Raw genomic sequence first — 20336 nt, 5'->3', positions numbered from 1 at the left:
TCACTCGGAATCCATTCACTGCAATAGATGCCCTCGTGCATTCTAAGTAGGACTTTCCGAATAGACCTGCAATGTCAAATGGTCCCAGACGTTTCTCTCAATGGAATAGCTCTTGTCGAATGAAATCACTGTAGTAAGATTTCAATGGCCCCATGAATGTTCTGTCTAGAGGTTGAAGTTTGTGCGTAGTGTGGGCTGGCAAAGATAGGATGAGAACGTGATTGTCCCGTGAAAAATTGATTACGTCCAGGTTTTTTGTGTGTGAGTAATGCCCATCCAAGATTAGGAGAACTGGGTTTTCCTTTGTGGGTTTCGTTTTGTCAACGAAATGTTGAAGCCATTCAGTGAAGAGGTTTACCTGAACCCATCCTGAAGGGTGAGCTCTTCCTATTGCACCAGGTGGAGCACCCCTCATCAGCAAATCGCTCATGTTCTTCCGAGAAAAAATGAGCATTGAGTTAAGAAATAAATTATAAATCGCAGACATAAAATAAAATAAGAAAAATTTACAGTTCCTAAATTATTTCTTGTAAGAAATAGACCCGATAAAAATGCATGTAATATGGACCCCGGGTCCATATTACAGACATTCCAGGGGGGTCCATAATACCGACAGCACCATGTTGGATTTGGAATTCAATAGTACATAGAGAAACAGAAAATATCGAACTCTGATAATATACTGTTACAGCCTCAATATTACCCTCTAAGATAAAATTAAAACATTTCTTGTTATGCAAATTAAACTTAAATTAGAATAAAATTTTACATTCTGTGCGGTAACAAGATTTCCAACACAGTAATTCTGTTTATTATTATTTATTTTTATTTAAGAGTAATGAATTATGTTATGTTTATTTTCCACATTTGTATGTTTGCAGTTACAGACTATATTTTACAAACACTAATTGTTCCAGTACGACGATATAATAACAGTTGAAGATATTTATTTTCGAACACTAACCTATAATATTGTTTGTTATTGTATTTGTTTTCAGCACACACTTTTAATACGTTTGTAATATCTTTGCGTCAAGTATGTTTTAAAATTAATTATTTTTCTTTTAAATTTAATTATATCTTACCTGGTTCTTTGCCGCGGGTTGTTGTCTGAAGGCCATATGTTTTATATGTTCTTCAGCCAATCAGCAGCCGGTTCAGGTCAGGGAGATTAATTAAATTCTAATTGTTAAGAAGAGAATGTAAAATAAGGCGTCTTCATCTTATGGTTTTTACCAATACGACACTTATTTTGGTGATTGAACATGAAAGTTTTAACTTCAGTGTTCTTATATATATTTAAAAGAATTCACCAGACGTCACATAGTTTTGTGAGTATTAATTATGACATAATTTGACAGTTCAGTCACGTATTTAGCAAATACGTTTTCGCGTCGTAAGGGACGTGGTTTGGAACATCATCCTGGACATTTATACATGTTAATTCATCCAGTCCTCACATGAATTTACAACCAAGTAGAAACATTATATGTTTTTGAGTAAATCCATTTAAATTGTATAAAACATCAACATTTTCAGTTTGGAAATTAGAATTTGAAAACCAGTGGTCCGATTTAATAGTTTCTCGAAGCTGACCCTGAGTTAATATCCGTGGTAATAATAATTAATTTTCATCGAACCCGCAAATATTATAACAACATTTATAATCTCTACAACGTACACCGTGAATGGAAGCAATAGGATTTAATAATTTTTACTAATAAACTCTTGAATTTGTTTTTCTGTGCCGACCTTAATTCCTGCAATTGATCCAGCAAATAATAAAATACATGTCACGAATTTCAAGTTAATTGTATTACTAATTTAATTAACCATTTTATGGAATGTTTACTACCTATATGTGTTATGGTAATAAATAATAGGTTATCATAGAAATTACATAAGAAGTATCCTTGCTATTCTTCCTACTTCTGTATGTGTAATTGTAAGGTTAATGATTATTTATGTTTATCAACCCATTAATTATTCTAATAGTATTATTAATATTAATAATAATACTAATAAAGACCAGTAACGTTGCAATACCTTGCAAAAGATTTCACAATATTAGAAACTTTCCTTGCCTCGCTGTTCATATAATGTGACACTACTGGTTTGCTGCGACATCTACCTGCTGTTGGCACTTCATAAAGAGATAGTTCATGCAATGACCAAAAGAGTGCAGCACGTCGCTGCTTGGAAATTGAGGGGGTCCATAAAATCAGCGGGGTCCATGTTACCACCTTCTCCTCTATGCGTCACCGACGGACGCGCGGTTCCACCCGCAAGAAAAATGCGGTTTGATAACTTTTTCAGCTTCCTGCACATCGCTGTGCGCGTGAAATTTCCATGTCCACATTTTTTTTTGAAGTGAAACTTCTAATGCGACTTCCAACAAGGTTGCGTTAAACGTTTAACGCTCCTGGGGAGGGGGAATAGAAAGAGACAGAGCGAGTGTGTGTCATTTCTCTATGTCCACGAGGTCTCGCCGCGTCAATTTTCTTCTTGGGGCGAAACCGTCCGCTTAATTAAATAAACAGCTTTTATCGTTGAGTGATTTCATGATTTATTATTTTAGTTTGATTTGATACAATATGATTTCACTAAAAATCAATTTCTACCCCTTCCTATTTTCATTTCCACATTACGAAGTTTCACTTCTTCCGCACGGAGGGACTCCACGCACTATATATTTTTTTTAAAGGCGAAGACTCGTCTGATTCCCTGTTTGCCTTCTGTTTCTTTTCGTCTCTTCGGCTGCCATGTCACAAATGAAGGGTCTCCAGGGACGGAAACTGGAGAAGGAAACGGAAGTGGCCTGTGGTACGGAATGGGATCGGTAATAATCCAAGCCGGATGTTGGTCTCATTTTATTTATTTCCGCGTGTAGTAGGTACGATTCTACCCTACCCGTTCATTTCTACCTCGTAGTTTAAAAATCTGGATTTATGACGTGACTTTTCCCCCACATCCATTTTAACTCTATATAAAAGAAAGAAAAAAACGCACGGAGCAGTGAGGGAGCCATCACGCAATTAAATCGTTACAAATTACAGTATGATTAAAATAATTTAAAATAAAATATTTTTTTCAACAGGATATTTATAATTCTATGACCTGTTTTTAAAGGCAACGATTATTTAGAGGTCAGGTAAGATTTCGGGTGAGAGCAAAACCGGAATTTTTTGAAAGATAGGAAATACGGTGGACGTTGCATGAGCCGGTTGGTTTTCTCAGGGTCTTTCCCCACCAATTTGTTCTGTCATTGAGCAAATTCCCACATAGACGACCTACGTTGGGCAAATCATTTCCTTGGACGTTATCTGAATCCAAAAGCCAAGAAGTAGTTTACGGACGATGCCACACACAGGGAAAAAAATCTGTGATTTTATAAAATATTACATTGGAAACCAGTAGCTAAGAAATAGTTTGTAATACTACAAGTAAGATATTGTAACGTTACACAACAAATGGCTAAAGTAATGTTTGCATATATGAAATACGTTTTTCGAGATAATACTTAGTTTTTCTTACAAAAATTGGTGCGTAATTTTTTATGGTAATTAATGTTTCGTCCAAGCATCATTCTAAAAAATGAAAAGATAATCTAATATTGATTAATTGAACGTTATTTTGGATTATGCTTATAAATGTGCGCAGTTAATACTGGGAAGCTACTCAGGAAACGGTTCACCAGCAACTTTAACCTGTTGGAGGAACTATGACAACACATAACATAAATGCCTGGGTAAGAATCCGAACCCAGTATTACTGTAAAATGTGCAATCATCTTGAAATTTTATATATGAATATTTCTGTTCCATTTACAAAAAATAAAAAATTACAGTGTAGTGTTTCAATTCACAACTAATCTGCGAGTTGTTTTTCGCGAATAAATAAATGCCTCTGGGTATCATTTGTGAGTTCAATTTCTCGGCTCACGCGAACAGCTAAAGTGACCGCGGGAACAACGGGCGAGAGAGAGAAAGAGATAGAGAATGAGAGAGAGAAAGAGAGAGAAAGAGATAGAGAATGAGAGAGAGAAAGAGAGAGAAAGAGTGAGAGAAAGAAGGAGAAAGAGAGAGAAAGAGAGAGAGAAAGAAGGAGAAAGAGAGAGAAAGAGAGAGAAAGAAGGAGAAAGAGAGAGAGAGAAAGAGAGATAGAAAGAGAGAGATAGAGAGAGGGAAAGATGGAGAGAGAGAGAGAAAGAGAGAGCGAGAGATGGTAGCTTCGGTTGTCTTGTCGGCGCGCGGATTGTCGAGCGTCTGCTTCACGAAGGCCCTAGCTGGTTGGAGGGGAGAATGGAGGTAACAGGAGGGAGAAAGGAGGTGGGTTGGGCTAATTTTCCAGTCGGCTGGAGACCTCTCGACGAAGGATCGAATGGGGGCCGTTGGCACACGGTGAGATAAGCCCTGTGCCAAGATGGCACCGTCCGTCGCCCTCGTGAATTGCGCCCTTTTAATGACCCGTCCTCCAAGAACAGATGCGATAAACGTAGAGACCGGAAAAATTCGCTAATTAATTTCGCGATAGGCTAAAATACAAATAGATATACCTCAGTGCTGCCTCTGCTATTGGCTCACAACTCACCTGGATGACTCTGGGGCCAGTGAGAAACACCCAACCAAAGCTTTATCGAATCACAGGCGGCTACGTTGGGACGTCTCACAAGACAGCAGCCAATGAGTGGGTGGCATTTGACCGAGTGTACGTAGAACTATGGAGTTCATCCTAGAAGTCATTGAACCCGCGAATTTTTCCGGTCCCTAGATATACGGCAAAAAATTTCACCTTTTTAAAGTAAAATATTTGAAAACACCAAAGATAACAAAGTTGTCTAATCAACACTGAGTTATGAAGTCAGGGAGTATGTGTTTCCAATTTTTGCCATGTTAACAATTGAAGTAAAAAAAAATACTCCGCAGTCCGTGTTTCCTATTTGAGTTATATACGTGTGTATATATGAATATATCTTTTAATTATGTTTAACGCCTTTTTTTTTTTTTTTTTTTTTGCTGTGTTGTTAACATCTCTGTTCGGCATGATTCTTCCAAGCGAGTTTGTTTCAAAATACAAAAATAAAACCTTCTAGTATCAGCCTCTATACAGCTAAGGTTTATTGTGCGAACTAAATGATAACCGGGGTTACTTTAGCTTTAGAGTAGACACCCACTTCTTAGACTAATGCACGTAACTAGTTTATCTTTCAACCAGGAAAATAACTTATTTTTTCAAATCAACCAAACAAAAACCTAACGCGAAAACACCTTATATCGTCACCACACTATCCAAATAATTTTTATTCCACTTAGTTTTTAAATAAATTTATTTATATAATTTTCAATTTAATATATAACAAACTGGATAGTACACGAAAAATAGCAATTTTGAAACATTTGACGATATTCGTGTATCTGTGTGTATCTTAAGTAGGTACCTACAATTAATTCAGTTCGTCTGCCCTCCAACTAATTTTTTTTTGTGTGTTCTAACACTAAGATATTCAAGTAAATGTCTATAGTAAAAAAAAATTTGTTGTCTGTAAAGTTGGTTTACGGACGATAGTTTAACGTGACGTCATAACAAAACATTGATGAAATGATTGCATACTTTTATGAATAAAATTGAACAATTTTTATTTAATTATCACTATTTTGTATGGATACAAAGAAGGAGTGAAATGAAATCTACAATTTAATTGATAAATTGACTTTTATTTGCACTCATTAATTAAAATATGTTTATTACTTTAACGAAGAGATTATTTTAACTATAACTTTTATACATGTTTGCTATTTAACTTCTTCCAATGTGTGTTATTCTGTTAAGGATAGGACGATGATAGGAAAATTAGGAAACGAATGGGAGTGTTTCAAGTTTAATGTGCCTCGAAAAAGTCAAATCGATGGTTGTTCCAATCGAGTGGAAGAGTGATAGATGCGGCGCAAGCGTACAATGAGCGTAACGGGACACAGCGTAACGGGACAATGTGTGTAACGGGACACTTTTTTCGTGCGTGCAGCCGGCGTTCATCGATTTATTAGACGTTGTCACGTCAAAAATACTCTTTTCAGTTTAGCACACACACCCCTCCCCAATGTACCTCTTGGGGCAGAAGCGCCGTCTGCCCCCCCCCCCTCTTCTAGTTACGTCCTTGAATACATACCACCATTGCAACTACGACCTTCCAGTTGGTCTTTTTTTTACCTTATTTTTATGAGAACGAGGATGAGGAAAATGAGGATGGAGCATTGACGGAATTTATAAATTACAAGGAACAGGGTAGGTACTCCCGAGAAAATCCCGAGCCTCACAGAAACGTCCGCTAAGTTTCCTACTCGCGGAAAATCCGGTTTCAGTGCGAATGCAGGTTGGAATGCGAATGCGCTGATCACTCAACCTCTTCGAGAGTGTTGATATAGGAGGAGCAGTAAGCTGAGTTGGAGGTGCCGCATCACTGTTCTGGCTTCAGGTGCATTACTAATTACAGATTAATTAATAATTTTGCTTGTACTTAAGATCCCACCATTACATGAAAATTTTCAGAAATGGTTTTTATCCTTTCTCCGCTAATTTTTATAGTGAACGCTGTCTCCAAACAACTTTTTTTTAACGTTGCAATACAACAAAATAATAAAAATTCTAATACTGCTTGGGGAAAAAACATACAACAGTTTTTTTTCCTGGCCTTCTGTAAAATAAGATATTTTTTTTAAAAATATTAATGTTAAGGAAAACAAAGAACCTTCATGTTAGCTTAATAAAATGTATTTTAAAACCAGTGAAACAGTTATACATAAAGACTCATACCGGTGCTCTAATTCTCTTACCTCTTTTTAAGTATTTAATTATTTGTAATTACCAGGAAATTTTAACACAAATAAACTTATCAAAATAATTTTTAATTTAAAAAATATAAAAAATAACATAAAAATTGCTTGGCGTTTCAAATTCTCGGGTATTTACAGTAATTTCTTGTGATTACTACAAATGTGATTCTCGTATTTATACTGTTAATATTATTTAACAAAAGAGAATAGTGAAGAAAAAAAACCTTGAGCATTGTATTTTGGAAGCATATGACAACCTTTAAGTGGAAATTTAAGTTAATACAACAAATATAACCAATTTTTGGAAGGTATGGCTGCTCAGAGCTGTAATGTTTAAAATAAGGTGACTAAAAATAAACTTTAAGTGAGAACTACCAATTTTTTCTGACACCTTTGATCATTTATTGATCCTTCAACTATCATATAATTTCTGTACTGTTTTATAAATTTCGTAGTAAGCGTAAGGAGTGGCAAATCCCCCCCTCACACACACAAACACACACACACACACACACTTATTTCACAAATTCACTGTGAGCACTGGTCATGTTCATGCGTTACTCTGCGAAGAGAAACCGAATACTACATGATTAATTAGAACTCAAGTTCGGAAGTTTAATCTGATTGTTATTTTTTAAATTGTCCTCGTTTGGCAAGCAAAAACGAAAGGAAAGCAAAAAAAAAATTAATGCATTCAAACTGTGACCGGACTATAAAAATCGAATATATATATATATATATATATATATATATATATATATATATATATATATATACACACACACACACATATATACACATACATACACACACAACAGTGGTGAACCTTTCGGTAGGTTACTTGCATTATATCACATATAATTTTACCAAAATCTAGAGCTACATCTATAATAATTGTTCTTCATGTGTATCTATTGCTTTTATACTAATAACGTGTTTATAGTATGGTAAGTAGTGTGTTATAATGGCTCTTTTAAAAGTAGAATATTTGTACTCAACATTGACTCAAACATGTGAAATTGCAAAGCATGCATAATTTCCAGTTGATTTACACATTTTGTTTTGCGTAGGGGTGCATACATTGGAAAGTTAACACAAACATATAGTTAGTTACCTTCTTTTGAAGCAATGAAAACCAATTTTAAAAATAAATAAAACTGTTAATATTTCAGCACAATAATCCCGGAAGCAGTCGGGCTTTTGTTTACTCCAGAATTTTTTTTTCGCTATTCACGTGTGCATGAGAACGCGTTCTGGAACACGTGAGAGGTGCAATATGCGGCATTCCGGCACAGCTCTGGCACCAAGTAGTGGGGTAGCGGTGATTCGGGTGCACCCCTCCCCTGCACACAGAACATTTTTCGGTACTCACCAATTCTTAGTAGTGTGTGAGAACGCGTTCTGTAACACGTGAGAGGTGCGATATGCGGCATTCCGGCACAGCTGTGGCACCAAGTAGTGGGGTAGTGGTGATTCTGGTGCACCCCTCCCCTGCACTCAGAACATTTTTCGGTACTCACCAATTCTTAGTAGTGTTTAAGAACGCGTTCTGGAACACGTGAGAGGTGCGATATGCGGCATTCCGGCACAGCTCTGGCACCAAGTAGTGGGCAAGCGGTGATATTGAGACACCCCTCCCCTGCACACAGAACATTTTTTCGCTATTCACCAGTTCTAAGTAGTGTGTAAGAACGCGTTCTGGAACACGTGAGAGGTGCGATGTGCGGCATTCCGGCACAGCTCCGCCACCAAGTAGTGGGGTAGCGGTGATTCTGGTGCACCCCTCCCCTGCACACAGAACATTTTTTCGCTATTCACCAGTTCTTAGAAGTGTGTGAGAACGCGTTCTGGAACACGTGAGAGGTGCGATATGCGGAATTCCGTCACAGCTCCGAAAACAAGTAGTGGGGTAGCGGTGATTCGGGTGCACCCCTCCCCTGCACTCAGAACATTTTTTCGCTATTCACTAGTTCTAAGTAGTGTGTGAGAACGCGTTCTGGAACACGTGAGAGGTGCGATGTGTGGCATTCCGGCACAGCTCTGACACCAAGTAGTGGGGAAGCGGTGATACTGGTGCACCCCTCCCCTGCACCCAGAACATTTTTTCGCTATTCACCAATTCTAAGTAGTGTGTGAGAACGCGTTCTGGAACACGTGAGAGGTGCGATGTGCGGAATCCCGGCACATCTCTGGCACCAAGTAGTGGGGTAGCGGTGATTCGGGTGCACCCCTCCCCGGCAGTGCAGCGGCTGCTCTCTGTTGCAGGGGTCGGGGTGTACATCTCGCGGGTGGAGGAGGGCAGCATCGCGGAGCGGGTGGGTCTGCGTCCCGGGGACACCATCTTGGAGGTGAACGGCACCCCTTTCTCCGGCATCTCGCACGAAGAGGCTCTCAAGGTCAGTCCACAGCCGTGTTTCCCCCGCCTCCCAGTCCTGCTTGCATGTTTGTTCAGCACGATCCGCATGTGGACAGTTTAGTTAATAGCGTGTGAGAATGTTTGCTGTGGAAATCCCTTCTTTAGTTTACACTGGATTCACGAAGTAAGGAATTGTCAGGAGACGGCCTGGTGCGGCAAGGTTGAAGTCACTTTTCAACCTCGCCATCTTGTTCCGCCCAAAACATTGATGACATCTGATAATGTTCAGTAAGTATGAATTAGAATCTCCGTCGTTTAACACGTCCGTCGTTTAAAACTGTTTCCACATTCCAAACTCTTTACTCAAGCCAATGTTTTGGATGGCTAGCCAAAATGGCGCGACAATCAGTTGAACAAAAATTAACGGCTATACCCAGTTACTATGTAATCACGAAGACGTTTCCCACAGCCTGACAGGATTAGCTTTACTGTGTACACGAAGAATGACAAATATTGTTAGTTTTTAGTACAGGAAATAAACATAACGGTAAGTTTTTTTTTCTTAATATGATAACTAGTTACATGTTGATTTCGTGATATGTTGTTCCGTTGCTTGGTAATATAGTAATGAATATTTATTTTGTAGGCTTGTGTAATGCATTAATATTTACTAAGTAAGCTTATCTCAGGCACAGCAGCCATACATTTGACGGTAGGAACAGGAAACAAAAATCACAGTATTGGTTTCAACTTGTTTTTGTCATTAAACTTAAAAACATATCTGTATTCTTGTCATCATTTTGGGAAAGGCTGTTAAAATTTAAATATAAAGATTGTTTAAAATTTTTATGATCAATTAATTTATTTGGTTTTTGTTGTAAAAATTAAAATTATATTTGTGACCTTATAATTTCTGGGAATGCTTTAATTTGTTAAATATTTTTCGTGTGAACTTTTTCACATTTATGTCCGTGTATTGTGTTGTCATGTGTATTTTCATTGTATGTATATTTTAAATTGTAAGTTTGTATTAACAGTGTTTTTATGTAATTGAGTGTTTATTAGGATACTGTATTTTTTATATGTTTAATATTTCTGTAATTCATTTAATGGCCTTTAGCTATTGGCTGGTACATCAAACCAAACCAAACTAATAAATAGCTTTTATGCTATAATTATTATTTATTGTATAATATTGATAGTTTGTAGTGGTTGAGGAAGAGAGCTCACATCAAGGAGTTTTTTGAGACTATAAAATCGTGATAATTGTCTTTATTATTAAAGTTTCAGTCATTTTTAATACTTACATTTTCAAATTCAATTTTCAATATGAAACTCCAACGATTTCTTAAGGAAAACGTTTTAAAGCAGCCACGTAATATAAACTGAATCCGCTCTATATAATAATGTGCTATGGTTTAACAAGGACAAATTTCAAATACTAAAGGTTAGAAAATTGTGGTGGATCAAATACTGTTGAATCTATGTCATCTTCAGTTCCTATCTGTATCCATTAAAACCACAAACATGTTTAACTCGAAATTTTACTAATTTAAAAACATGTAACATTTTCTTTTTTTGAATCTTTTAATTCGTGGTTCTTCTCTGAAACAAAAATTCTTGGTTGTGTATCTGTCTGGGGGAACACAAAAAAGTTATTTACTATTAGAAAATAGTTGACGAAAACACCTTTTGTAATACTTCAAGTATAACCGAGCACGCTTTACATTGTATCGCCGTAAGATATATAACATGAAATCTTTATCGGGATAGGCAAGTACCTACCCTGGTCTTAAAACATGGAGGGAAAACATAAATTTTGCATGTTTAACAGTAACACGTTGGGAAAAAAAATGTACAGACATTATAATTCTTTTGTTTAAAAGAATATTTTGGTAAATATTTTCTAAATGACATTTTTTTTGAATAAAGTTATAAACGATTTTTTTCGCCAGACAGAATAAAGTAGATAAGAGATGTCAAATGTAACGTGTTATGCCGAGTGTGTGGTATAGCCTCCAAAGTACTGTGCTTCGTGATGTCGGAAGGGAATATCGTGTATCACTGGTGCGGCCTGGAACGCTAAAGACTTCCTTGCGGTCGCAAACCGCGGGCAATCGATATGCCGTGACAGCAGAGCCGCGGCTCGGTCGCGTGACGTGACACAGGGAACCGCACATGCGCATGTTCCTGACACGTTGTTGTTACAACCGCGGGGTTCGAGCAGGACGTTGGATAAGGAGAAGGAGGGGGGGGGGGGAGTGGGTCGAAGAACCTACTGTTCATCGTTGCCAAGGTTCCGCAAGGGAAAGCTTTTAGTCGGCAGTAGCCCAGATTATAGTTGGGGCTCGGAATTGACTAGGCATCAAAATCGAAGACCATAAACTCGCTGAGCATTGATAATGGTCAGAGAGTTATGATTTATCGTGGGAACATTTGACTGATTGATAGGGTTCAACACGCTTTGTGTGCTTTAACAATGTGTTTTACTGTGTGCTTTAAATCACACGTATTTTGATTTTATAAACACACAACACATTTACTTTATTATAGTGTGTAGGTGCCAAATTATGAGTGAAAACACATGTGTCTATGTAAATAAGTGCCAACTTTTGGCGGTACTGTAATATCTATACAGACCATATGCATCTAGATTTGCATAAACATTAGTTAATTCACTATGCGTCAGTAATAGACGTAACAAGTGAGTAAAATAAATAATTATTGAGGATTTCAAAATAAATGATAACAACGGTGTGTTGAAACAAATGGTAGTGTAATTTTTTTTATCTTGTTGGTAAAAGCAATGACAACCAGTTATGTGTTTATCAAAAATAATCACGAGCATGAGAACATACACAACAACTAGTATTCAATAAGCAGACATACATGAAAACTTTATTACAATATCCGTTAACCTTGTAACGACAATTAACATAGTTACTCTAGACTGCACCAGTCTGTATCTTGCTAATTTGATGGATGTCACGTTTCATTTACAAGAGTTTTTAAAATGTACTTGAATAAAACAAGTATGATAGATTTCACTCAGTTTTAATTAGTTACGGGTTTTATGTAATGCATAAATATTTAGCACACGATTTAGTTTATTTATTTAGTACGTTTGAATTGGCTAGTTAGTTGGTCAGAGAACAGGAGGGCTTAATCAACAAAACCTCTGAGGTCAAGAGTGATTTGACTTATTATGTGTTCAGTTTTAACTAAATAATCCACTCTGAATATCACCAATGATTGTTTGAAAACGCAAACAAATTTAAATTTCAGAAGTACTCAAATAAAGTTTAAATTACAATATGATATCATTTCCTTGTCTTCACTTAAGTTCTCAACAATAGGATGTGCATTGTAGGAGTCTGTTAAAATTTATTGTGTACTTTTATCACTATAGTACTCGTAAGTACAATTCCGTAAGGAATTGCCATGTTTCTTCGGTTTCTCATACTTAGTAGTTTCAATAAACCATCATTAATGCGATGGAGGGTTAAGATAACTAGCTAACACCAATTATTTATCTTGACAAGACTTTGTTACATCTTTCTAGTATGGCGTATAATCACAGAAGAACGTCTAAAGTTAAAAAAATTTAATTTGCCATAAAATGCTATGGCTGGCTGCTACACTAAAAAAAAAGTCTCCAGGCGTAGCAGACCCAGAAAACAAACATAAATATTAATATACAAAAGTATAACCAAAAATATTTGCCAATATTATTATCTCTTACAAATAGTTCATTAATGGAATCATAACACATTTCATTGATTTTTAGAGGGGTCTGTACAATTAGCTTGTAACAGAAGATTTTTAGCCATAGAGTCTGCAGATCCTTAGGCGTGTTTACTCTCTTATGCAAAACAAATCTGTAGGAAATATAGATGATTGTGAAAATATTTAATCTGTATATACAAAAATTAATCTTTGTTTGTCTGTCCCTTATGCGTTCCTAAAACATCATTCCAATTACAACGAAACTTTGCACACTTGACCTTTGAAACACGAGGAAGATTACTGTCTAGGTGATATAACATACAATAGGTGGTGCGCGAGTCGTATCGGATAATTAACAATTAAATATTTTATGACAGTTCCTTTTTTCTATGGTCCGAATAACAAGGGTGGCGCGCGGGTCGTATCCATGGAGTTATTAGTCTACGGAGTGGGTGTCTATTGAAGCCAACTGGTTAACAATTGGATAGAAAAACAAATCGTAGCTGTATAAAGGTGTATATATGCATACAATACATAATATATATAACTCAAAGGTGACTGACTGACTGACATAGTGATCTATCAACGCACAGCCCAAACCACTGGACGGATCGGACTGAAAATTGGCATGCAGGTAGATGTTATGACGTAGGCATCCGCTAAGAAAGGATTTTGATTAATTATACCCCAAAGAGATATATATATATATAAGCGAAATACCACTCACTGACTCACTCATCACGAGATCTCTAAAACTATACACCCGATTGACTTGAAATTTAGCATAGTTACTCATTTTGTGATGTAGACGCTCACTAAGAACGGATTCTGCGGAAATACGTTCCCAAGGGGAGTTTCGGGGGCGTAATATATTAAAAATTTCCAGTTTTTGGAAGGAAATCACCATGGCAACGGCTGCGGCTTTGTTGATGCTTCATTCGTCTCTATGGCAACGACTATTTCATTGTTTGTGCAGTACTCATCACCGTTGAAATATTGCGGGTACTTTAAATATCAAAAATTGCCCTTTTTTTCAATTATATATATTTTACAGACTTGAAACTTCACAGTAATGTTCCTTATATTACGCAGGATGACATTTTCCGAAAATTAGATCCCATGGGTGGTAAAACCAGGCAACAGTGGGTACTTTGTCTGCATGAGAACAGGATTTTGCATTGTTCATGCCTTCTGCGTCTCCATGGCAACGGGCATCGCGCGGCAGTGGCGTACCCACAAGGAGGGGCATGTATAATGAACGGCGCAAGAGTGATCTGCCTGTAGACTGCCGTAGCGAAGTATGGGTACATCAGTTATACGTTGCGTGCACGAGTCGGGAAACCATCGGTGCTATTCATTTTCTCTCCGGTACATTATACAGCATTGTAATAAATTTTCACTGAATTTTTTTTTACCATTACTGTAAATGGGAGATGTGGCTTAATTTTTTTCCATTAGTATAGCCGTGCGAAGCCGGGTCGGGCAGCTAGTACAAATATATATATATATGTGCGTGTGTGTGTGTGGATGTTTGTTTGTTTGTTCCGTATGAGTTCCTGTACCATTCATACGATTGCGATGAAACTTTGGTGAGTTGTTACGCGCATGTGAACGAAGGTTACTGAGTTAGTGCAAGCAACCATTTTACAATAGGTGGAGAACAAATCGTTTCAACAAATGTGTGTATTTCAAAAAGTTTAACGGCAGTTCGTGTGCTTTCGTTGTATGAATGCGCACGGTTGACATAATTGTATTAAATAAAATATAAATGAGAGATAGAGAGATATAGCGATAGAGTGATATATATGTATATATATGGAGTGATACAGACCTAGAGTGATAGAAAATATATAGTGATACAGAGATATAAATATAGATATAGACATAGAGAAGTATTTGAATAGGTAGATATATAGAGTAAGATAGGGACAGAGAGGGGGAAAGAAAGCGAGGTAAAGAGGATGAGATAGAGAAAAAAAGAGCTTTATAGATATACATATATATATAAAGACATATATAGAGATATAATTATTGAGAGAAGATAGAGATAGTGGGCGATATAGAGATATAGAGTTAGAGGTATATATACCTATACAGATGTAGATAGAAATATAAATATTTAGAGAGAGGGATAGAGAAATACTTGTATATGTGTATATACTTCAAAAAAATTACAAAAAAAAATTTAATGAGGCATTGCAACCCATGCCGGACATTAGTTAATATTGAAATAAACAAAGCAGATTGAATGCTTCAACTGTTTCGGCATAACAATTTTTCGACTTTTTTTTGGTTCAAATCTGTGAAAGAAGCTAGTTCGCTTTACTCAACCGACGAGAAAACACATACTGTAACACATATAGTCCGGGGTTCACCCTAAAATAATGGTGGATTGTTAACTATCTTGGAACAAAAGATTTCCTCTGTAGGCCTAAATTATCACATCCAATTATATCAATAGCCTGGACTTAAAAAAAAAGCGTGTATGTTTCTTTTTACTCTTGTGATAGGGCACATGGAATTTTCGCACATAAATATAACAGGTGAATAGGGGGTTACAGGTCGCATTGTTACACATATTTCTGCTGAAGGTAACAATACCTCAGGCAGTTAGCCAGGGAGGAGGTGCCTGAGTCGCGACCCATCCCTTCCATAATCTAAAAGAAAGAAAAAAATTGTTTGTCTGTAAAGTCGGTTTACGGACGATAGTTTAACGTGAAAACGTCATAACAAAACATTAATGAAATGATTACATACTTTTATGAATAAAATTGAATCATTTTTATTGAATTATCACTATTTTGTATGGATACAAAGAAGGGGTGAAATAAAATCTACAATTTAATTGATAAATTTACTTTTATTAGCACTCATTATTTCAAATATGTTTATTACTTTAACGAAGATATTATTTTAACTATAACTTTTATACATGTTTGCTATTTAACTTCTTCCAGTCTGTGTTATTCTGTTAAGGATAGGACGATGATAGGAAAAGTAGGAAACGAATGGGAGTGTTTCACGTTTAATGTGCCTCGAAAAAGTCAAATCGATGGTTGTTCCAATCGAGTGGAAGATAGATAGATGCTGCGCAAGCGTACAATGAGCGTAACGGGACACAGTGTAACGGGACACTTTTTCGTGCGTGCAGTAGGCGTTCATCGATTTATTAGACGTTGTCACGTCAAAAACATTACCTATTTATGACTTGTTTTAACAAAACCATGAAACAGTTTACTCAAGAACAAAGTATTAAAAAGAATTTAATAAAAAACTAAAATACGAAATGTTCAGTTTTCTTTTCTAACGAAACATCGCCATCTAAATATCTATATGCGCAAACGGCGATTTCCCTGAAATTTTAGTGTTACAAACAATTTTCTTTTAACATTTGATTCTTCAAAATTTTTACATAATATTACATAGTGATTGTGTTGGAGTCGCTACTTCACAGAATCCTTGCTGCGGCCCTGGATACCGCCAAGGTATTATAGAAAGTATATAAATCACGTAGATACCGACCAGATGGTCGTAGATTAAAATTAATCTGACGCAACGGACGCGACGTGAAGCTCTATATTTTAATAACCGATTGGAATTAGTTAAGCACAGTCTACAATTTAATGGAATGCCTGAAGTTGCTAGTGACTGGCCTCTGCGTAGTTTTCCCTGTTAATTTATTGGCGTTTAGTATGGATTTCTGAACTGCAGTCAGTTTATCATTGCAGACTTTGCTAACGAAGGCGAATTTCTACTGTTGAAATATTGAAAAATTGTAATGGCCTAAAAAAAAAAAAACCTGTTGAAATGAATATGGCGTATTTTGGTTCCTATCTTTTCCCTTTTATTTTATTATGTGATAATAAAACCTTGACGTTTATCGCAAAGTAGTAAACCGGCCGTAAAAAAAACTGCTACAATACGCTGTGCTTGAAGAGCGTTCGTCGGGTTGGACGAACAGGCGTCTGTCAGTCGCCGGACGGCAAGCAGAGCAGACGGCGCGAATATAGGCCGCCATCACGTCTCTTGGGGGACCATAACACTCGCTCTTGGAGCGCTGATTGGCTCTGCAGTAATCGTTATCTCCCGGTTCTCCGGCGCCGGGGGCCCAGACACAGTGTGCTCGCGCCCGTCCGACATGTCTTCTGCGGGGCACGTCGGGTCGTCGGACCTGCCGAAATCATATTATTAGAAGACCGGCAAAGTTCGCGGATTCAATGACCTCTAGGATAGCCTCAATTATCCTCTGCATTTCTCAAGTCAACACGCGTGTTCATTGGGTGCTAACTTGTAAAGGCGTCTCCACTGGGTAGCTTGTGATTGGACGATTCTTTGGTCGATGGTCCCTCATTGCCCCCAGAGAGCTCCAGTTTAAACTGCGAGCCAATAGCAGAACCAGCATAATTGCACACATGTTTGAATTTCAGCCTATCACGAAATGAATCCGCGAATTTTGCCGGTCTCTGCATATCGATGGTGTTATGCAGTAAGGGCCTTATCAACCAAATTTTCGGTTTTGACATTTTGTTATCATTTTTCAGGATTTTCCAAGCTGAATAGATTGACAGTAAGGGCGTTATCATAGCCTCAATAACGTAAGAGATATGGAAAATTTAAAGGGCACTATCAACACAGTTTTATTTTGTCTATCGTGCAGTAAAGGCCTTATCACCTTTGTTGAGGGCACTGTCAAAGTTTGTTTAGGAGGTATATTCCGTTTTATAAATAAAGATTCATTATTTATATTAGTTCTGTAGAAGTTGTTTAACACAGCCCATTTCTTTATCTTATTCTATGACTTTGAATGGCTTGTATACATAAATTGTTTGCTGTCATTTGCTGTAAATGAAATTGTGTTGTTGCAGAAATGTCCGACTTTAGTAGAGGTCGCTTAATAGTTAATCTTGTGTTAAATCAAGAAGATGAAAATAATTCGATAAGTAACACAGGTAATATTGTACAGTCAGTGTGTGATGATACCTCCAAGCCTGGTTTAGAGGTTAAGAAAGTCTTGCAAATGTGCCAATTAGCAATCGTGTTTTTGAAGGTGAGGGTTCTGTTTTAAATAGAGACAACCGAAATGTTGACGTTAATGTGGTACAATATTCAGTGGTACTTACCAGCAACGATATAGATAATGCCGAGATAATATTTGATGGGTTTGTGACAGTAACGGACAGAAAAGATGAATACCATGATACTAATGTTTATAGTGTGTCCGAAAATACAAATGCCACAGCCGAAAATTATTTTGCAAGTAACATGCCAAGTGACAATATCACTGGAAAAGTATGTAATAGTGAATTGGTATTGAACGAACGTGTCGATGAAATGTGTACGTTTGGTAGTGAGCGTGGTGACACTGTGGTTGCAAATGAGAATGGAACATTAGATAACGAAGGCAACATCAGTGATTCTATAGGCGCACAAAATGGAGACAATGCATCAGATTCTGATGGAAATGCTAGTAATCACAATGACATGGAAAGTGAAATAGCTATTGGCAGAAAAAGGCAAAGTAAAGAAGAAAGGGGACGTGAGAGACGAAAAAGGCAACGAAACAGTGGTGAGCCCTATGCGAATGACAAAGGATTGTTTGTGAGTGGAAAAAACATGCAACCCAATCCCTGTTATAAAGGAAAATGTCCCAATAAATGTTCAGAAAGCTTTACCGAAGATGAGAGACAACAGTTATTTCAACAGTATTGGAGTCTTCGCGACAGGAGTAAGCAAAGGGATTGGATACTGTCTTGTGCAGCTCAGGTACAAAATAAAAGGAGATGGACTTCTGACAAATCAAAGCAAAGGGAAACAAGGTGTTATTCTTTCCCATCTAAGGGAAAACGAATAAATATTTGTTTGAAATTTTTCGTGAAAATATTGAACATCTCTGCAAAAACTGTGCGCTATACATGGGAAAACAAGACTGGCATAAGCAGAGCTAAACCAAATGAACGGGGCAAGAAATAACCTGCAAACAAAACACCTACTACTATTACAAAAGTCATACACACATTCATCCAGAAATTGCCAGCAGTGCCATCACACTACTGTCGTAGTTCTTCCACAAAAACCTACATACCAATTGAGTACAAGAGCCTAGAAAATGTGTATAGGCTTTATAAGAAAGACTGTCAGGAAAAAATGATCCATTTTGCTAAAGCTGGGGTGTTCAAGAATGTTTGGAAGGAATTCTACAACATTGGAATACACATTCCGAAAACGGACAAATGTGTTGTATGTTTGGCAGAAGAACAAGGACGTTTGGAACACGGTTGTATTTCTACTGAAAAGTTTGAAGACCACATTAAAGAAAAAGAGGCAACAAAAGTGCATTTTACGAACGATCAGAAATTAAGTGGCACTAAAGGATTTTTATGTGCTAGTTTTGACTTGCAAAAGGTGTTAAACACACCACATGGTGACAACATGTTTCTATATTACAGTAGAAAGTATTCTGTATACAACTTTACTGTGTATGAAAACTATACCAGAAAGGTTTATTGCTATGTGTGGGGGGAAAGCGATGGCAACCGAGGTTGCAATGAAATAGCATATATGCTCCACATGTACATAAACAAAGTCGACTTGGAAAAAAGTGTGAACACACTGTCACTCTACTGTGACAGTTGTCCGGGGCAAAACAAGAATCATGTTATATTGAGTATGATAGCTTATACTTTGCAAAATGCACCTACACTCACAAGCATAACAATAAATTACCTTCTCCCAGGACACACATATATACCTGTAGATTCAGTTCACGGTGTAATAGAACGCAGCCTAAAACACAAAGTGTTATGGGCTCCATCCGAATGGCCTACATGGATAGAAAATGCTAGAACATCACATGGACCATACACTGTGTATGTCATGAAGTACTCAGACTTCAAAGATTGGAAACCAATTGAAAAGAAGTTTTTCCCCACACAAAGGAAAGAACATACATCAGGAGACAAGATAAAGTTTCAGGAGATACGTCAAGTGAAATTTATGAAGTTTGAAACAGTTGACATCAAATATTCATTCAAAGAAGGCAGCGAATCTCAAACTGTGACCATTGGCCCCCATAAAGGAAGAGGAAGACGACGACAAGAAGAATACTGTGAGCTAAAGCAACTTCACAAGGCCAGACGTCCAATTTCAGCTGAGAAATATAAGGATTTGTGGCAATTGTGTGAACGCAACATTATACCGCAGCGGTGCTGGGATGAGTACCAGAAGATACCCTGGAAAGATTCTGTAAGAGACTGTCTACCAGAGACCGATGAGGAAGATTCTGATGAGTAATTGTAATTAATTTTTTTTTGTATTGTAAGATGTTAAGTCAATGTATACTTATGTGTATTAGCCTGAAATTTGTTTCAGTTGAAATGTTCATAATAATTGTATGTTTCTTGAGTGATTCAATATTGTAAAACAGA

At 37.0% G+C, this 20336-nt stretch overlaps 1 protein-coding gene across 1 annotated transcript in view; it reads left to right on the top strand.

Moving 5' to 3' along the window:
* Window positions 1-20336, top strand: part of LOC134537288 (whirlin-like) — a 205320-nt gene that overhangs the window by 25362 nt on the left and 159622 nt on the right. The window contains exon 2 of the mRNA XM_063377563.1: window positions 9096-9226. Within this exon, the coding sequence (XP_063233633.1) occupies window positions 9096-9226 (131 nt within the window). The remainder of the gene's footprint in view (window positions 1-9095; window positions 9227-20336) is intronic.

The sequence above is a fragment of the Bacillus rossius genome, chromosome 12, assembly GCF_032445375.1.
Source record: "Bacillus rossius redtenbacheri isolate Brsri chromosome 12, Brsri_v3, whole genome shotgun sequence".
NCBI lineage: Eukaryota > Metazoa > Arthropoda > Insecta > Phasmatodea > Bacillidae > Bacillus > Bacillus rossius.
The sequence above is the reverse complement of the archived record's forward strand: the minus strand, read 5'-3'. Positions and strand labels throughout refer to the sequence as shown.